The sequence below is a fragment of the Temnothorax curvispinosus genome, unplaced genomic scaffold, assembly GCF_003070985.1.
Source record: "Temnothorax curvispinosus isolate PA1 unplaced genomic scaffold, ASM307098v1 QBEX01006738.1, whole genome shotgun sequence".
Lineage (NCBI taxonomy): Eukaryota > Metazoa > Arthropoda > Insecta > Hymenoptera > Formicidae > Temnothorax > Temnothorax curvispinosus.
In genome coordinates, this window is record NW_020216518.1 from 1345048 (window position 1) to 1366530 (window position 21483).

General features: G+C 42.2%; 1 protein-coding gene across 1 annotated transcript in view; it reads left to right on the forward strand.

Moving 5' to 3' along the window:
- The first annotated feature begins 844 nt into the window (after positions 1–844).
- The window catches only part of LOC112456308 (mucin-16-like), a 29390-nt gene continuing 8751 nt past the window's right edge, over positions 845–21483 (forward strand). Inside the window, exons 1-7 of the mRNA XM_025018764.1 lie at positions 845–886; positions 8037–8108; positions 11086–11228; positions 12695–12909; positions 14146–14372; positions 14808–15134; positions 15393–21294. Coding sequence (XP_024874532.1) covers positions 845–886; positions 8037–8108; positions 11086–11228; positions 12695–12909; positions 14146–14372; positions 14808–15134; positions 15393–21294 — 6928 coding nt within the window. The remainder of the gene's footprint in view (positions 887–8036; positions 8109–11085; positions 11229–12694; positions 12910–14145; positions 14373–14807; positions 15135–15392; positions 21295–21483) is intronic.

A 21483-nucleotide genomic window follows, 5' to 3' on the forward strand; every position in this document is an offset into this window, starting at 1 on the left:
TTTTTCCACGTTGCAACTTGGTTCAAATCTATGATGTTTTAAATTTTCTATATATTTCAGAGAGAGAGAGAGAGAGAGAGAGAGGGAGAGAGAGAGAGAGAGAGAGAGAGAGAGAGAGAGAGAGAGAGAGAGAGAGATTCTTTTTTAAATAAGAGACAAATACTTATTGTCTAAAGCTTTTCAAAAATTTCAATAGACCTTAATAGTTTCAAGAACACAAGCTTCTTCACGGTTATTTATTTCATGTCGGGGTACCTACAGACTATTCGACCAGCATATTTTTCGCCCTTTGTTCTTTGTTCTTTTTTTTTTTAAAGGAATGCAATAAACTTGTTCCTTCAATTTATAGCTATTTTTAGAAATTTCCCGTTTAAAAAACGGAAGTTCATTTCGTTAAAAGATCAAAAGGTTTTTTCAGTTGTTTGATGACTGTCTTTCGGAGTGTACCCTTTTTGTGCCGGTAAAGTGACGTTTACAAATCAAAAGAACTATTTTTTTTTCTTTTAATTATTTCGCGTAACTTCGCGATTATTCTCGTTTATAAATTATCAGTGTGGAGTATCATATGATATCGTGAAACCTCGATTAAAAACTCGAGTTTGCACGATGATATTGAGGGCAATCGTCCGCGCATATACTGCATTTTTAACAATTTTCTAGATATTTTCATCGTTCAAGTTTTAAAATTTGCATGAGACATATGGCTATTAGGTAATAAAAATACTTTGTTTTTCGGAGAACAAAAAATATAAAGTGATATTCGCGCAACATTCGAGCTATGTCGTTTGCTTTCGCGCCAGTGCAATTTAATCTTATTTTACGGTGCTCGCATCGACGTGGGATCATGAACTTTGAACCTGGCAATCAGGAAGGAGAAGAGCGTGTGGTGAGCTTAATCCTCTTTGCTTCCGATTCCGCGTGCAGGTGCAAGAGCGAGGGAGAAGAGAAGGAGAGTGTGCTTGCACGCGCGCGCGTCATCGTGCTAATTGGCTGTCAGTATCGGCAGAAAGGAATTTCAAAGCTCAAAGCTTCGGACGTATACAACCGCGGAATTCCACGCGAATAATCCGGCGCCTGGTCGGTCCATTTTTACACACACGCATTGGCTCCGAGAGATATACAGGGAGAATGAACGTGCAATAAGCGCCGTGGGGTTTACGTTCCCGTTCGTGCGTTTCATTTTGTCGATTTAAAAAAAATGCCGATCAAGGGGATCGTGGAAAAACAGCGTGGTGTTTTGCCGTTCTATTTCCCTGGAATTAAGATTTATCTGTTTGTGTGTAACTTGACGTGCAGTACAGTTCGATCCTTTTGATTTTATCGACACGAGAAGCGCCGTTGCGACAATATTAAACGCCCACGGCGGTTAAGCTTCGCAACAAAACTGCAGTGAAAAATTCGAGATTTGTCTTGCAGCAATTGCCGTAAAATATTAGCCGAAAGCTCTGGGGGGGAAAATCGATAATTAATTAGTTGTAGAAATCCTTTTGGAGAATAGATATATATATATATAAATTGTTAGATAAATATTGTATTTATTTTTTATTTATAAATTATTAAATATATTGTATTTTCAATACTAACAGAGATACTAAAAGAGATTACATATATTAATTATGTTAAGATAATTTCGGATAATTTTCCAGCAGTGTATAAATTATTGTACCTTACGATTTTTTTCAATTTCATCGTCGCTGACAAGAAAAACAAAGAAGTGTTGAAAATAATTCAACACGATGCAGGTAGTGAAAGTAAGGGCTCGTTGATGCCGGACTGCTATAGCAGCAGGAATCGCAGGAGGGTCGGTCGATGACCTCGTGGCCGTCGCGGCCGTGACACAAACGAAAGCAACCCGGAAAGGATGAGAGGGAGACTCCTTGGACTGTCCGATGTCGTCTCCATCAGCAATTTCGCTATCACCCTTGTTGTACCAATGATAAAATCGATTTTACTCCCTTCCAAATATCCTCAGCATGATCAAAGATCCTTGCCAAGAACGTGCATTAAAATTCATATCGTTTCTTCGTAGCTGCGATTACTTTTCTTCACGGTTCTGACGGGAAGAGCTGAAAAGGCCGGGAAGAGCTATCGGTTCACGTTTAATAACCCTCGGAATGGTCTCGTTTGAAATATACAAAGTTGAAGACATTGATATTAAAAATATTTCAATTTTTCAGAGGAGAACGGTACAGTTTTTTTTTATAATTTTTATCTCGAGATATTTTCCGCCGAGAAATCGTAAATTATCGACGGAAGACAGCCGTAAAAAGTGTATAATGGAGCGTATCGCGAATGGAGCGTAATCAATGAATATTGCGAATAAATAAATTCATCGAATGTCCCGCATACCGGTCTTCGTCGGTCTGTCGAATCGACTTTTTCCGCTGAGCGTTATACTTGACTTGGCAGTTTCCCAAAGAGTGCGTGGTCGGTGCATTGCTTTCGTGCCATTCTCCGTATGCGATCGCTTTCCAAAACGAGACACGGGAAAATGCCCCTTGAATGTTTTAAGCATTTATTTCCCTTCTGCGTGCGTTGTTGTGTTTTCTAAAATTCAAGAATAGATAAAACGAAACGTCAGATTCTAAGGAAGACATCTACGATGCAATGAGAATAGAATATTATATTGTGCACGGACAGTGACTTTTGCAGGGAAGCAATGATTTTTTTTTTCTTCGCGAACACGCATTTGAAGATTTTACAAAGTTCAGCAAAAGACTTCCTTTTTGCTTTTCCCCCTATTCCATTGCGTTCAATTGCGGCAATCTTATATATTGTCGAAACATTAATTCATTCTTCAATTCATTGTAGAGGTCAGAAGCTTGCTAAATATATTAGTCTCGTATCATGTCTCTGAAATAGCATATAAATAGAAGCTTTTACTTTATTATATACTGTTTATACAGGAAGGAATAAATATAAACGTTCAAATTATTTTCCAATAACATAATTATAATAGCTCTTTGATCATTCGTATTATCTGCTATGTAAATACATACAGTTATCGCAAATAAATGTTTTATAGAGGAGAGATTATTAATTTCTTTCTCTTTCTCTCTTTCTCTCTCTCTCTCTCTCTCTTTCTCTCTTTCTTTCTCTCTCATTGAAAAATATTGTCTCATATTCTTGCTCGTGTTACAAATACTTTATACTTATCACATTATCTCTCTCTTACGAGCGATAAACGGACTTACAATTAGATATTCGAATTTTATTACGCAGAAATTTTAGATAAGCATTATGAAAGCGATGCGTCATAGTGTTAATTACTCACGCTTCAAGTTCACCATTGGTTTACCGATTTTCGTGCTTGGGATCAAATCAATTTTACGGAACTCAACCGGTCGGATAAATAATAATTGCCGTTTTCGATATACACTGAAAGAGAAAATTAGAAAGCTCATTAACTCCCAGATAATTAAATTATAATTTCAGTTTTACAAATATATTATCAGATACATTATTGCGTTTAATCTGGCCATACTACGCGCTGCGGCATAGTAGGTATATTTATCTGAACGAATCGGCAATTGTCCATTTCGTCTTTTTAATGGATCTTGCATTATTTCCTCGTGAAATATCGGTTGATATCGGATATCCTTCAACGATGACGTATCGGCTATTGATCGAGAATGAGATCGTAAAACGTGTCGGCGACACGCGCCGTTCTTTCAACGGCAGACATCAGAATTCTTTAAATAAAATTAACTGTATCTCGAAATAGTAATTTCTTAATTAATAATTGCACGTATATATCGATTGTCGGCTTCACGAGCGGCTGGATGCTGCGCCAAATTAGAAAACCGATACGACCTGCATTTTATGTTGCTGCGGAATTTATTTTTATTTCCAATATATAAAGAGAATTTCTTTCTCTCTCTCTCTACTTTTTAAGTTAGAAACTTATTTTGTGCGATTTAAACGGATAAAACTTATAGAAAGCTAGTTTCAGATAGAAATCAAGATATCTCGACAGCGAGAGAAGATGATGAAATATTTTCTTCCGTATTTACTCCAAATGCTACCAAATTCTTGAGAATTAAATATTTATAATAAGGAGTTTTCCAACTTTTATGTAAAGATTATAAAATGTCGTGGGCGATTAGTTACGCAAAATTTTATATATATATATACATATATATTTAGAAGTACTTCAAGGAATTAAATTATTCTCTCAAGGCAGAGTCCAATTATAATATAACTATGACATGATTAAAATTTATTATGAGAACTAGTCGAACTTTTTATTCGCTTCATTTGTCTTCTTACATAATTGATTCGATGTACATTTTAATAGCTTGTTAAATTCTATAATATACTGCAATAAATTCTAAAGAAAGCAATCGTTAAAAAATACGAGAAGAATATAATTGGATCCTGACACGATTCCCTTCGCTATTACGTATTGAACGATTTACGCATTCACTGCATATTGAATGACGCACTGAATACATAGCAAATTAATAACCACTTGCAATTATACGAAACAACAATTCCATTAATGCTAATGAATTTTACGGGAAGCCCTTGTACAAAGCATTTATTTTATTAAAATTTTATCGCAGTTATAATTTTTATTCAAATATTTGTTTGCCGCATGTTTGGATATCTATATGGTACTTCGGTAAACAATAATACTTGTTTAATCTAGAATCGATCGAGGAAGTGCTGCAGCAGGAAGTTTAATTGTTTCCATTGCATCGTCGATTTGATTTTGTACGAAAGCGCTCTGAAACTGTGTTATTCGAAATAAAGCAGATTTTTTTTATTCAGAATAAATGTTCAAAAACATTAAATGAAGTTTCAAGATATGCATGGAATAAATTTCTGCAATAAAAAGACTGAACGCAACTATAGGTTAAAGGTTAAAAGTATCGATAAATAGCAGAACCTTCCAATTAACGTTTCTTTAGTTAGTTCGTTATGCATTTTGTTTCAACAGAAATTTTAATTTAAAAATAGGGTAGAAATTAATCGTAACTACTACAAGAGAAGCAAAAATGAAATTGTGGACTATTGTAAATTTATTGTTGTACAATGAGAGATGCATTTAAAAACGAAGTAAGTCTTGACTCTAGTTTACAAGTATTATTATATAGCTTTATCGTTGAAGAATATAAGTATATCCACATTTACTTCAACGTCAATTAACCTGACTATGTGTGCATTGTCTGCCTATAAGAAAATTCAACTTTAAATCTCTTCCGAGAAGAACGTCTTGCTATTTTATATCGTCTTGCACATTATGCCGTCATAAGCTTTGTTCCTCACGTCTCGTGAAGTAGCACTTTGCAGAAAAGAGACGGAGAGACGTTATCCTAACGTTTGTCCACCTCGGGATCGCGGAAAGGAAATTACGAGTGAGAGAAAAGGAATATTAATGGGGGTCTCTCTCTCCTCCGCCGTCTGCGGGATTTGTTATGTGAGAACGTAAAACCATTTTCGTTGGAAAGAAAACAAAATCGGGAGGGGGGAGGGGAAACGAGGTCCTTCTCCGCGAAGAAGGGTGGTACGCCGGGGCGCGCAACACGAAAGTTGCAAATGGGTAAAGTTACGCGGCAGAGGCGGCGGGGAGAATCGGGGAGGACTTTTTCTGTGTAAGTAACAGAGCTTGCGAGTTGTGCTTTCGAATAAAGCTTCCAGTCTAACGATCGGGCAGCGTGCGTGCTCGGAAAAGAAATCGTAAGTCTCGCACCTGCTCCTAGAAATTTTTATTGCCTTCTGGATTACGTTTGACTGACCCGCTATGAGTTCTTCTGTGTATTGTAATACACGTTTCATATAAAAATATAAAATTAAAATGGTTCACGCGCGAGATAAAAGATGTACACAGCAGAGTTTTTGTAAATCTTTCGCAATATAAAATGAAAAAAGGATTGACAATAGGAGGCCCATATCTTCTTAATATTTTAACTTCAAAATTTTGTTAATTTTTAATCAAGCATTTTGTCTATTTTTAATATTAAATATTAATAGAGCAAGTTAAGCTCAAATCAGATTGATATTAATAGCAGTATTAATACATCACGAACGAGATCCGGTCTATATGACAGAAGCAAGCATTCCATTTTTCGTAATATCGTTCAAGCGGATGAAAGCCTCGAGGAATTTCGCGCTGCCTCAATGTCAACCTCAAAAGTTATTACTCGATGGATCCATTTGACCCAGATTCGTAATTCTCCGGAAAGTTGGCCGCGCTGTCGAATCAATCCATAGATTCGCGGACGAGATCGGGCCCGAGAGAGCCCGACGGATAAATCGATTTTGATAAATTCCGCGAAATTAAGCCTGGGTCGCGCTCGATATTTCCGGCGCTTTTGTCACATGATAACGCTAAGCGGATTGCGAACGAAACTTACTCACACATCGCGCGCAATGGAACGGATTAAAACTAAAATGATCGCGAGCAAAAAGTTTGTAAAAAAAAAAATTGAATAAGCCAGAGTGAAATTGGAGCTGCATAAAAATGTCTCGCGTATCCGAAAAGTTGCGGCAGAGAGAAATTATGTTTGGCGAAAAAATAAAACTGCCAACAAGAGAGGAAAACACCAAAATAACAGGGATACTGGCGAATTGGGACATCCCGTAAATAAACGCGAATGTTTTAGATAATGAAATGTAGAGCATTTAAATTGCGTTTTTCTCACGCCGAGGCTGAAATAATTTGAATAAAACGATGTTGTATTTCTGTAACTATAAATATACTGTATTAGATCCACTTGATGAAGTATTCGAAAGCAAAAAAGGAAAAAAAGGTCGAAACTGCAACTGTGACGTTGTGCACTGATTACATTCAGCGTAGCATAAATATTGCGATCGTGTGATCCACACAACGTGCGACGGCATACAGGAGGAAATTGCCTTGGGAGAACTTATTGACCCGTATTTCATAATAAAAGCCAACATTACAATTGATTTGTGACGTAGCCGTTGCTGTATTGCACAGGTAGGACATCAGGCTTGCACAGCGTTCGCCGTAATAATCTCGCGTGCTCGCAAGCCTTTAAAGATTTACGAAAAACTTGTTGCACAGGTATATCGAACTGACACCGTTATTTCCGTAAAAACGCTATGTGTAATAATTAGAAGATACATAAGGACGCTGAAGTATTCCTGCGGTCCTTCAAAATTTATGCATGTGAACTTATTTTACGAAAAATATTTATATTTATTCTAAAAATGACGCCAAGTGATTAATTTAACAACGTTTATTTTATTCGTAACATATTTCTTTTTTTAAAGATCGAGGACAGCAAATTGATTTTTCTTCTGCAGTTTTATACTGCAGCAGGAGGTAGCGTTCAGGTATATGGACGAGTCTCGTGATCCATCATGATGAAACGCTCCGGATCCTCTTTCTTTTTGCCGGGGGATCCGGGCGTGTAGGTGGATTAAAGGAACGCCGCCGTCGTGTCTCGCACTGTGTTTACCTCTACGTCTGGTCCACGCGGTTCTTCGCCGATCGCGAGCGCGAAGATGCGCTCTGCGCTCTCCCACGTTGCACACCCGGGGAATCTCGCCGCACACACCTCCCCGGCATTCCGGATGCACGATACATCGGGCGCATTCGCGGGGAATTTGTGGGCGACGTGTCGAGTACGTTCCTGAATACGTACGTCGGCCGGGAATACCGTCGGCGGTATTCCCCGCGAGAAGCGTCGTCGCGACGTCGTGAGACGTCTCGCGCTTGCGAGAGAGGATGACATCTTTCTCCTCGGGTTTCCCTCACTCGCGCGTATAGTCGCGCCGATTTTGCACTGATGTTGCGTTACACTTTGCGCAACGCGTTTGAAACATTAAATATCGGCTGGCTCTCGTTTGTGCGATACTCGAGCGAACGTGATCGATTACGTCATATGCAGAACAATTGTTTGTCGAATATCCTTTCCTGAAATTTCAATACTTTCGCTAATTCTTATCCCTCAATTACCACGTCCGATTTACGATTTAAAACATTTTAATTTTAGCGTAGTAGAATACGATAGAGCTAACTTTTAAATATTTTTTAATATTATTATTATTCTATTTTGTTGCAGCTCCAATCGTCGGTTCCAGCGACGCACGGTGGTTCGTTCACGAGCTCCAAGGGACAGGAATATTTTTTAAAGGTGCGTCTCGTTTTTATCAGCGCTAAGTGGAAAGCATTAATCTTTATAGTCGCGTTGAAAATAAATTTAGATTAATTTTTCATGCTCTTGAAAAGTGAACGACACTATCGTTGCACTAAACCCTTCGTCACATTGAATCCCTCGGTTATTATTTTTGAATAGCATTATTGATTCTTTCGGCAATCTTTATTATTGACGCCCGATAGATGCGCACGTAGCGAAACATGGCAGGAGATGGCAAACAGAATAATATTATGTGACATAAAGACTTTGCCGAGATAGATAAGAACTTCCATATTTTCTCCGTCTCTCGACGGAGGAAATACTCCTTTCAAATATGTGAAGAGAAATGTTTGCGAACAAAGGAAAAACGTTTCCCCATGCCCGCGATGATAACGTTACAAGTGTGCGGGTAGGAGGGGGGGTAACATAAGTCCTCCGTATCTTTAGTTAACAATTGACAGAGCAAGAGGAATCCTGGCTACTATCGCTATATCGGTATTATTTACAAAACTCACGTAAATATCTATTTTCAGTTAATATCGTTTATTTTTATAAATCTGGGTACAAAATCTATAAACCGCGCAGGAATTTTATCAGAACGGAAACGTTTTCAGATCTTCGTTTAACGTTTTTATTTTTATTTTTAATGTGAGCGAGGAGCGAAATATATTTCCGAAAACCCCTCGTTTGTAGCAGCGCTTTTTTTATATATATATATCCTGTACACAGCGTTAGCGAAACGAGCGAGATTCATTGAACTGTGATTAACAAAAAGAACCGATGGAAATCAAGGCTGACATTTACTCGACGGATTTGCCAGTGCCATGTCAAATTCGTTTCAATCGCCGGGTATTTGCGGTTTATTGCTGAACTCCATCCGATCTAACATGTTTACGGTGGTGCATCGGATTCGCGCAAATCTTGTTGATGCGTTTCCGCGCTATATATATCGAAGCGCTTTTATCTCGCGCGGAGTATTGCGTCCCAAAATATCCGCAACATCCATAAAATAGCTATCTCGATAATGATGCGTTAAGGTCTTCTCTAGCGCTACTTTCTAACATCAATGAAACTTAACTTCAAGCTCGTATAATAATAAAATGTATATAATTAAAATTAAAATTAACGAAACTTTCACGGATATCTTTTCATATATAAAGGTACAAATATAAAGTACTAAATTTAATTGAGACATATTTATTGCATTGTTATTATGAACAATAAATAAAAGAATTTCTTGTGAATTATTGGTTGTGATAAATGGTTGTTTTGGTATAATGAAGAAAGCAGCCTTTTCTTTCTTTTCTTTTCTTAAATTGTGAGTCAGCGGAACCAAGCAAAAACCTGAAGCGAAATCTGTACATGACGAATCGAGTCTCATGTAAAATCTCCTCGATGAAGGAAATGAGTTTTACTTTGTAACTCGGTTCGCCTTTTTTTTTCGTCTCGCACGAAACCTTAGCGCGCGCAGGTAATTGCTTTGAATAATACGATTTCCGAATAACCCCGCAGCTTTAACCGCGTTATCAATCCTCCGCGGGGAACTACGTGGTCCTTGGTAAACATTGTTTGCCAAGGGAACGTCGCTTCAAAGTCCCCTGGATAAATGTCATTACACTTGTTATGTGCGGCCGCGTTTTCTACTGAAAGAAACAAGCGCACAGATGCGGTAGGGTCCCTTTTAACCCGTTTAGAATGGAAACTTCTTCGATTTTAGAAACCAACGTCGTCGGTTCTCGCATTCAGAACATATGACATAGTACTTTAAGCTCCTTTGATACAACCCTTTTTCTATTGAACTTTAGTTCTATACCTCTAGATCAAATTTGTTTTTTTTTTTAGATAATTTTGAGAATAACTGCTTCTTTGTAACATTTAGATTTCTCGAAATAATTTTTTGTATCGCTTGAACATCTATAAATCTTTAGCGAAGTGACAGCGAAGGTATACATTTTAAGTTCAAACTTTGTATCACTTTCCAAGTAAAGTTAATCTTCTTCTCGCGAAAACGGTATGTTCTAAGAAATTGCATAATCCAAAAGCTATTTTCTCACCCGCGACAATACCGTTTTTTTTCTTTTTTACACGCCGTATCGCCAACGTAAAATTGTCGACTATGATGTATCGAGCTGAAAAGTACCGTTCTTTCAAAGAACATTTTACTGGGTCATGGTTTTCAATATTTCGTCCCTTCTTTGAGTGAAAACTTTGCGCTTCTTTCTCCGGCGATGATCTTTTCGACACGACTATCTCTTCTGGATTTATATTTCTCAATCTTCCCTCGCGCGGTTTTTCTCGATCTTTCAATACGGTCAATTTATCAATGTCGGTTAACCTATGGCGTAGTCTCTCGTTTTATTTTAAAGCTTAAACGTTAAATATAAGTATTGCCCTCAATATCAAATTAATAGCATTAATAATGTAATACGTAACATTAATACATTGATGTGTTTTGACGTCTTCAATGAAGACAAATACAAATCTCTAGAGAGGCAGAGGTGGTATATTTTACATTTTAGTTCTGCAAATGTAATTTATTAAATGTACGGAAATGTGGTTGGTGGAATGAAAGATAGATAGGAGGGCAGAAATGCGAAGATAGATATAGAAAGCACGAAGATACATAAGATATAGAAGCGGACAAACACATTGAGTTAATTAATTAGAGTTACTTAAGGTAAGGTAATATTGGTTGTTTACTGCGAATGTAAATACCGAATATCTACAAATAAATTAATACGATTTGTAATTAGGCGCGACGGGAGATACGTTCTTAACCGGACAAAACGATTGACAACTAGGGTATATCGAGGGATTCGATGCAATACGAAAAACGCGCTCGGTGCCCTTTATCAGGATGAATCGCCTCGCGTCTCGCATGAGTGCTGACGCGACGCGATTACTGTCCCTCAGCATCCCTCCGATGATTTTCCCGGTTTCTCTTAATCGAGCCAGCGGCTTCTTCGCTTCGCAGGGGCTCGAGGCGACGCTGAGTGACAGCAAGAAGAAGTACGCCGACAAGGTGAATGCGCTTCTGTCAGCCTGGGAGCATGTCACCAATTATATTCCTGCGGCACCGCCCGAGGCCATCCAGTCTCTCATAGAATGGGCTCACAGGTGGGTACACGTCGTCCGTCGATCGTTGTTGTTGTTGTTGTTGTTGCGTCCGCGATTATGTAGCCGACCCTCGATTAACAGGGGAACTCGTTTCGCAAAGGCACGTACAAGGGCGAGGGAGATATACCGTTGCATAACTACGATCGTTCCTTGCCTGACGATTACATCGTTAAAAAAAGCTACCACACGCAATCTCGACATTATGTTTTTTTAATGTTTATATAATTGTGTGCGGAGGTTTATACTTTATTTTGAAAAAGGAAAACGAGTCGAACTTCGCTCGACAAATACCATCAGTGGTCTATTTTTGTAAGTTGGAATACTGATATTTTTATCGCGTGTAATTTTTAAAGTGCTTTTAACGTTCAAAGTGAGCGAGAATTCTCTTAACGTTATTCTTTCAGTTCATTATTATTTGAGGATTTAAATAATTGAATGTATAATGTCGGAGAAACTGTCAAGTTACATTAATTATGTTCATTATTGTCGCATTATGAGGTCCCCGCGCGCGTATGTGACCCATTTAACGCGTAGCATGTACACAGCCGACTTTTTTTTTGTATTACCAGCCGCCGGAGTTTTTTTTCGACACAAAGGTAGCGTGAAACGAGTTTCGATGTAACAGCGACGTTCTACGGCAAATGAACGTGACGGGAGGGAGAAAGCGGGAGAGAGATAGAAATGCGGCGAGAGAGACGGAACTGCTCTGAGTAATGAATCTGCACGTATGTAGCACCGTCATACAAACGATCCCGGAATTTTGAATAGCAATGCGACGCAAATTCACGTTAACGTGACGGGTATACAACCGAGGCACCCTACGGGTACAGGGTGGTCCAAAAAGGGATGCGTGAGAACATTATTCTTCGCGAAGTTTCCAGTCTCCCCCTGCAGTAATGGAGGTCTGATTAGCAAGCCGCGTTCGGCCATTGTTGCCGGTAGATGAATTAAATCTCGCGGATGAGTTAGACGCGAATAAGTAATTAGGAAGTCCGATTTTTAATCTAATTTTTAATTCCAATGAGAGTTTCACGTTCGCGACTTTACCATTGCTAATGCTGAGATGGAGCAACAGATTATCGCGAACTGACAAGATCTAAATTAACTTTCCTTCTTATCATTTAAATTACGGTGTCTTATCACCGTACATTTAATTATATGATCTAATAAATATTGTTTGCGATGGGTTAAAGATAACGAGTTAAAAAAAGAAAAAGGACACCAGTCTCCATCTTAGCTTAGAACTGAAAGTATCGGGGTTTATTTCTTCAAGTTGTATAGAATCTGATTCTCCAGGATGCAGATATTTCTTTCTCTCTTCCCTTCGTCTTATCTCGGCCTCGCGATAGGCGCCATCGACATCGCGAAACATTGGGAGGCAAATACGAAAACAAGTCCGCGCAAACATGTCCCGCTGTCTGTTCTTTTCGGCTTTTACTCATGTTGTGCTGTTCTCCGTTGCGCAGACATACATTGACATTGGTATTGCGCGGGGAGTGGCCGAAGTTGTCTGCCGCCAAAACGCACCTCTGCGTAACGCTGCAGAGGTGTGCGTCTCAGCTGGTGCAACATCCCGCTGCACCCAGGTGTACCGCCCTGCTGGCTCTGGTGAACAATCCATGGACGCATCCCGTCCTCGACAGCATACTTAACGGCAAACCGGATTCCGAACATGAGGAGGGTAAGAAGAGAGAATTATCGTCGCCATTTTTCGATCTAGCACGGTTCCGTTTTAAATTTGAATAAAAATAAGATCACGTGTCGTCGATCTTATAATATCCTGTGCCAAATCTTGGTGGAATAGTGGGTTGTTTGAACAAGTATATTTGCGCGCACCTGTTAACCCGGCGTTATTAAGGTGAAAATATGCGCAGCACGGGAGATTACTAAAGATTTATTTTAAAAAGTTTAGCTAATCTAGGAGTTTAAGACGCGATATATCATAAGATTTTATAAAAAATTTTAATTAATCTTTGAAATCAAACAATCACATTATATCAATAAAATTGGTATGATCCAAAGTCATTTTAAATTAACTTCCTTATTGCGAAAATAGCATTATGTTTACAGCACCTGGAGTTTGTTATCTCGCCTTAATAACGTCGGATTAATTACGTTGCACACTAGCGGATTTCTAGGGATTTTTAAAAGGGATTCTCTTCTAGATATGAAAAAATAAATAATTATTATTCTCCAGTCTGTATACATGCTGTTACATTTTTTTCAGCGTTAATTGTGATTGGCAGAATACAGTTTTATTCGTTTTTGTAAAAAAATATATAATTGATCAAAATTACAAAATAATACAGGAGTCCCAGAGACTGCGACCCACAATTGAGGGTTAATGTATTAAAGAGAAAATATCTAATTTTGTATTGTATTGTATTTAATACAATTATAGCTAATAAACTTAGAGAGTTTGTTCGCGAATTGTAAAAGAGATGAGTTAAAGAGAGATTAGGTCTGTAGTGATAGATATGCAAATGCATAACAATAATCTGTCTTTCGTATATTAAATTCTTAATTGTTCTTGCGATCGCTAACAATATTATTTAGCCAATTGTGTGTCTTTGACTTCTTAATTTCGTTCAGCTATTTTTAAATCCTCGATGACCGTATATTGCGAGTTCACAGAAAAAACTCGAAGTGCCATTTATATCATTGTCCATTTATACCAGTATCATCGAGAAACTCTTGTTCTCCGCATACATTCATAATATCTATTTCAACTCTTGATTTTATTTTAATTCCGATTGCATCGTTTATGGTACCTGAATAAGTTCTTCGGCAATTGAGTTTGAATAGCAAATAAATTCATCAATCTCTAGCTTTTTCACTCGTGAAAATTCACGATTTAATACGTTGTTGAATGGCAACCATCGAGAGGCGTGTTGTGAAGCGTGTGTTGCTCTTTCAGAATTCTGTTGTTCGGAGAAAGGCGAGCTGCTGACGATGAGACTGAAGATACTCTGCGAGGACCGCTGCGAGGACATAGCGGTGAACCTCGCCGCCGCGTGCATGCGCTCCCTTAGACGAAGCGATCAGCTGCGGTCGCTCTCGGAGTCTCATCACGTTCACTACATGATCGACGTGTACATTGTTCTCTTGTACAAATTGAAACGCACGCAAGATATTTTCGCTCAAGTAAGTATCGATCAGAAACGTCAGATTTGTCGCAAGAGATGTTCATTCGATTTAGATTGTCAGGAAGTTGCCAAAATGCAAGCATATAAGTAGATATGTAAATTTCAAACGATGTTCTTAAAGTAATTTATCTGGTTTGGAGAAGTAAAATTATGACGCATCTCTGATGCTCCAAGAGTATCATCGAAAATGTCAGATCACTGTGCTATGAGTCACGTCGACCTACTTGCTTAATTTGCCAAGATCTGCTGAACCACGAGGATGTATTCAGAAAATTTAAAAACACATTTTTCAAACGATCGGAATCGTGGGAAAGCAGAATTCTAGTGAATGCGTTCAGAAGGTCGATTGGTTTCCTTGTGATTGAAGGAACGCGTGTTTTGCGTTCTGCACGAATATTGCCGTGCTGGAATTCATAACTGCGCTTTGTTGCAGTTAAAATTAATGGACCTCAACGACGGGCTTGAATTGGTCCAAAGGCTTAGCGGTGAGAAGCCAACGAAGTATGGAACGGCGCGTGTTTGGAGAAATTCGATAAAGGCCGCGGAATTGGTCGCGCAGTATCTCGTTACTGCCGGGATGGTTCGACCGGTATCGGAAACCGGTGCAAATATTTTGGAGCAGATTTTGAACTCTTGGGCGCTATTGCACGCAAAATGGAAGGACGTTGCACTGACTCTGCCCGGCATGATTAGAAAATTAATTGAACCCGCGGAAAGTGCTCAACATATTTATATCTTCTGTGCAGTACTTGCAAAACATGTAAGTAAAGATTTTATCTGAAAAATTGAATATTTGAGAAATATTTAAAAATATTTAGATATGGTTTTCTATTCTGCCAGAGATAGCCAATAGATAAAAAATGTATTATGTGAGAATATAGAATTACCAAAAGTTAAATATATCTATTAATAAAATAGGAAAATTAGATTTTATTTTATCGTGTTTAAAGGCAAAAAAAGTTAAATCTATTTTTAATTAAACAAATGTTATTTTTCTTGGATTTCTTTTTAATTGCAGTTCGGCGAGATTATAAAACCTTTGGTGATCGAACTGTACATCAGAGCGCTAACAACGGATATGAACGAACTGGAGAGTCAGAAGGCGAAGTCGGACAAGGATAAGGTGCGCGAAACCGCCAAGCGTCTGAGCACGCAATTCCTCAAATTGGCGGACGTAGTAGACAGCAATATTGGCATAGCAAGGGAATGCGTTTTGACGGCATTCTCTTTACATCCTACTAGAGCCTGTTACGACAGAATAAAGGAATTGGCGGTGGCGTGTGGAAAGGCGAAGGAAGATGGCGTTTCGCAAGAGGAGCAAAGTGTCAAGGAGAAACCCAAGGAAACTATAGAAGACGATCTTCTCTCTGTATCAGTTATCAAGGAGACATCCGAGTTAATGGTAGATAACAACGTCACGGAAACAGGCTCGACGCCCTCGACAGTTTTGGAAGCGCAGCCACCGCATCAAAATTTGACCGTTGCAAAAGGCATAGATTTTCAAAACGGTCAGGTAACGAAAACGTTTGAACGAACCGATAAGTTGTTGAAGAGCCTTCTGACAAAGAATCCCGACATTACGTCGTCTGACATAGCAACACCAGCGACGTCGATCAGTAACAGGTGTCCGTTGCATCCGAACCGTGAATCCTCATCCGAGATGCTCGGCGAACTCTGTTTTAATTGCGGCGAATTTACCGGCAGTAACCAGTTGAATGATAATAAATTACAATTGAAGGAAGCTAGCACGACGCCGGGCAAGAATGTGGAGAGAACATTGGATGCGTTGATTCTGATCAAAGGCGATGCGGTGACAGGCTCGGCGAATTATGACGAGAAGTCTGTGCCCAGCCAAGTGCTGGACGGTGAGAAATTGGGTCTATCGCCGCAACTGTGCGACGATCTGGCCGTAGTACTGAGTAGTCCACGTTACCACATGCTCAGTTGGGTGCTCGACTGGAAGGAGTTGAAGAATTTATGCGAGCGGTACCTGGAAAACGAAGAGGAGGTGCGCAATACGAACAAGGAGCTTAAGTATCTGAACATTGATTATTCGCAGTTCAAGGATTGGCCATCGGAAGACGATACTAAAGACGTCTTCTTCGGTATCGAGAAGGGTTACGAGCAGTGGGTTGACTTGCCATCCGATAGTTCCGAGCAATTCGGTAGCTTCCAGCCGGCAGCCGGCTATAAACGTTCATCGATGCGTCGCAGTTTAGATGATACTACCACGGATTCCGACAGTGGCAGTGTATTGCGTGTACGACGCACTGCACGAACGCGGAAGATCCATCGGTTGGGATCGTCCGAAAGCGACTACGACAGCGCTGAACGTAAACCAAAGCATTTTAGAAATAGGATTAGCTCGGTGTCGGACAGCGATAGCAACACGCAAGATAGTCAGACTGACAGCTTGGGTAGCGACGGTTGTCGGTTAGAGACCAAGAAGAAATCCAACAAATCGAGCGGTAAGGAGTCCAACCGTTCAAAGACATCGAAGCTCACCGTCGAGTCTGTCTCGCATTTTCAAATGTTAGTGAACGAAGAAGTGCGGCATACGAACGCGCACGAGGACGCCAGCGGCTCTGACGTTGGCAGCGACATCATCACTCTCTTTTCCGCCGACATGGACGAAAATAAGCGCGAGACGATCAAGGGCTCAGCGTACACCGCCGCGGCGCAATTAATCATTACTGAAAGGCGAAGCGATCCTGCGGTGCTGAAATCTCTTAGGATGTTCAGGCCACAAAGCTCGAAAAAGCCGTCGAGGATTTCGCAAATTCTGCAGAAGAATTTATTAAATAAGAACAAGGATGTTAACAATAGTAGTCGGACGGATGCCGAACAACAGGCGACCAACAACATTGCAAAATTTGCGCCCATGCTCAGCACGCTAAATCTGAACCCGAAGATTGTGCTGACACGCACGGACGAAGTCGATCGTAAATTGACCAGCCGTGCTAAGAAACAGCAGCAGCAGCGGCTGAGTAGCGGTGACATCACCAGTGAACTGATCAACATACAAAAATCGATGCCGTTCTCACCGAATAACAAGAGTGTAATTCAGTATCAGAAGAAGCAAAAGGAACGTGCCGCGAGCAGTAAGAACACCGGCGGCAAAAGCGACCTGAACTGTCCTGTGATAGTCGACGGACGTCGCGACCGTCATCATCATCATCATTTCGGCTCCGTTAAATCCAACTTGGGTAAAACCAAGTTTGGTGTTATCGAGAAGGCTGTTAGGGATTCCGACATATTAGCCAAAAATGTACCGGGTCTGAACTCGCTGGACATGATGGTACCGCCACGGCAGCGTTCCACGGTGAACGTTGTCCAACTCTCCAGAAGCGGCGTGCCGCAGAGCCCAAGTTCCGCCACGGGTACGCCGACAAGCATTAACGTTAGTGGCAGCACGCCCCCACGGCCGACGCGCACCCCAAGCGTGGCTAGCAACCAAAGTAGCAGTGGTGGTGGCAACAACAGCATACAGTTGCCGGGTACCCCTTCTTCAACAGGCGGCCACGACAGCGGAGTTGGCATGAGCCCAGCTGGTCAAACGCCACCATTGAGATCGTCGTCGAACCTCGGAACGCCGGACACCGTCGGCGAGGAGGCCAATCAGCTACTGGATGCTGCGTCACCGACGACTATCGGCCCGACGAACCCGACGACGACGATGACTGCCAACAACATTTCGGTAGTCCATCAACTCGACATCACTGAGTCGTCGAGTCCGGTGAGAACGATAGCGCAAATACGTCGTGCGAGCAATCAGCAGAACAACCAATCACCGAAAAAATCACCTTCTTCGCCGTGCTCCGCGGGCGTAGGCGCGACCACAGTCACAACGATGACGACAGCGACGAGCACGATGTCTTCGACGGGGCTGATCGCGCCCGAGTTAAAGGTCATCTGCAAACCCGACGGCAGTCTCCGTCTCGCAGCTGCCAGTCCAATTGTGTCCAATCAGAGGAATCTTTTAAGCCTGCAGAACTTGGAGGACGGTAGCAGTGCGAACTTTGCGCGACAGACGACGCAACAACGCGGTGCGGATGCGGTAGGCGGTGCGTCGTCCAACAGAAACGCCTACGATCGACTAACCGGCACTAGTTCCATCGTGAAGAGCGCGTCGCAGACCGGCCAGAACGCTGTTCTACCCAAGTTCCAACAGGCTTTTCGTAATAAAACCTACACTCTACCAGCTGATGCGACCGCAAGTGGGGTTGCCAGTGCCGCGACAGATACACCGCTGGGAGGTGTTCAACAAACGGTGACGACATCCGCGCAGAAGACAACGACGAATTTGTCGAAGGCAGTACAGACGTCTGTGCCGAGTAATCAACAACAACAACAGCAGGCAAACGCCGGAAACGTTAATGTGCAATCAATTATTTCCAATCTGCAACTGTCGGCCGGCAGGCAGATAGTCAACATTGTGCCGAATTCTGGGAATAACGCCTCGGCGAGCGCTGCCATCGGTTCGAATCAAGTCACGAATCAAACGATCACGCAACTCGTGCAGAACGCCAGTTCGTCCAACAGCGTTATATACACGCACAAGGTAATAACCAATAATCCGAACCAGCTCATCCCACCAACAATCATATCGCACGGCAATTCGGTACCCGGTGGCAGAACTCCCGTGGTCAAGCTCAACATCATTCGTACGCCGGTCAGACAACAGAATCTGACGGGAACCACCATCCAGGCTGTCTTGACGCCGACGAGGTTGCAGCAACAACAGCAACAGCAACAAACCGTGAGACCGGACAATTTAATCGGTTCTCCGATTGAGGTGACCAATCCAGTGAGCTCGACAACTTTGGAACAATTACGAGAATTCGAGAGCGTGCTAGAACAGGTGAAGGAGAGGAGTATCCAGCCACAGTCTCACCAGTCGATCTCTAATAGCGCGACTACGACAACCGTGCAGACGCAAACCACTACGCAGCAGACTCAGGCAAGCAAACCGCAGCAGATATCTGTTAGCACTCTGGCGCAGCAACTGATGATGCCGGCGCAGTCCAGCGCGAACAGCGAGGCATTTACCAGCAACGGCAGTACTGTGACATTTCAACAGGAATCTGGGTACCAGCAGAAGGTCTCCTTGGCTTATGTAAATCCGAGCAGCACCGCTAAGGCGGGTAACTCCACGACACCAGTGGTCGTGGTCACCAGCTACTGTCAACCAGCGGCGTCGCCGGCACTGAGCGTCACGTCTCAGAGTTCCTCGAGCCCGTGCGTAACGCCGGCGCCAGCACCGATACCACCGTCAGCTGGCAAAACACCATCGACACCGTCGTCCGCCGCAGCTGGGACTGCTGCTAAGACCAATGTGAAAAAATCGACACCCAAGGCGGTCAAAAGCAGCGCGACTAATACATCCAAGGCATCGCCGATACCGAAACCGCAGCAGAAGCCACAGGAGGATGAACAGACTGCCCAACGGATTTACGCGATTCTCGACGAATACGCGGAGCAGCTGAGAAATTCGCCGGATCTGAACAACAAACCGGCACCCCGCAGAAGATCCAATCCGCCAACCAATCCGAGTCAATCGTCGAAGAGGAAGAAATCAAGCTCGAGCAAGAGCAAGCCGGCGGGACAGCAGACTTCCGAACTGAGCCCTAGCACAGACGATCTCGGCAGGACTATGGGCAGCGAGGATTCGTCCAGCGGTGTTGTACACGTGCAAGACAGTCCGGCCGGTTTCTCTGCACCAGAGGAACCCTCGATGAGCGGAGAAGCGAGCGCCGAGGTGCGCAATATGACCAATGACTCGAACGATGGCGTCGAACTGAACATGAAGAGACGTAATCTCATCATTACGGAGCCAGGCACGGGCCAGCCGCGAACGGTGATTGTCCAGGAATCACTGCAATCGGGCTCGGTGAGCGTCAGCGAGGCGCTCGCCTCGGTCACGGGCAAGATGAGCGGTACGTCGGTACTGATGCCTAGTTTCGTGCTGCCACTGATGAAGGGCACTCAGCAGCATTTCACCATAGTATCCACCGGATCTAAGCTGCTCACGGCTATGCCGACGACCATGCGCACCTCCGGCGGCACCGCAGTTCCCAACACTTTACTGTTACAGTCCTTCCTCAATCAGAGCAAGCTAATCCCTGCACAACCGCAGATGAAGCAGATGAAGATGCAGCCCACCTTGCAGACGTTGTCGAACAATCAGACGCTGACCGGCGCGCAGAACGTTCAGAGCACGCCCGTGGTGATATCGCAGACCGGAAGCACGCCGTTCGTTGGAGAGACAGCCACTGTGACGGTATCTACACCGGATAAACCCAATGTTATCGGTGAGCTGACATTGAAGAATGATACAGTGGCCGCCGGTAGCGCGATCGCGGTCGAATCAGCGGCGACGAACACCGCCATCGTGGTGCAGAACAAGAGCAATCCCACCCTCAGCCTGATCGGAACCCGGAACATCAGCGAGATATCGGACAACCAGCAATTATGCGGCGTCATCACCAGCAATCCGCTGCAGGGCACGAGATTCTACAACTCGGGCATGCATAAACTAACATCGACATCTGCCGCTCTGAAGGCGGAAAATGTGGTCTGCATTGCGCCGGCTGCTGCGGTCTCCCATTCACCGGAAAAGAAATCCCCTCAGGACGGGCAGTTACACACCGAGAAGTCAGTATCCTTACCAGCGAGCGCCATTGCGCTCACTTTTACTCAGCAGACTGATGTGAGCGCCATGCTGAACGATGCAAATCAGCAGCAACAGCAGAAGGACACGAAGGAAGCGTCCACCGAGATAACGTCTGGTACCAAAATTATTTCACCGAAAACGGTAAAGAGAAAATTCGACAATACTATCGGCATACAGGAAAACATATCGCCGAGAACTTTGATCTCCCCGAATATCGCCACGTCGTTACAAAATAATACGAAAATTGGTAAGGAACTAGGTATATTTTCTGCACGTGTATTTGTGTGTCTCATTAACTTTTTTATGTTTTAACGTTTAGCTCATTTTTCATTTTTAAATCCTCAGTTGTTTTTGTACTCTTTTCATAGCACAATGTATATACAAATTTTTATATGTAATAAATTTTACAATTTTTTTGCTCAAATTAAAAAATATC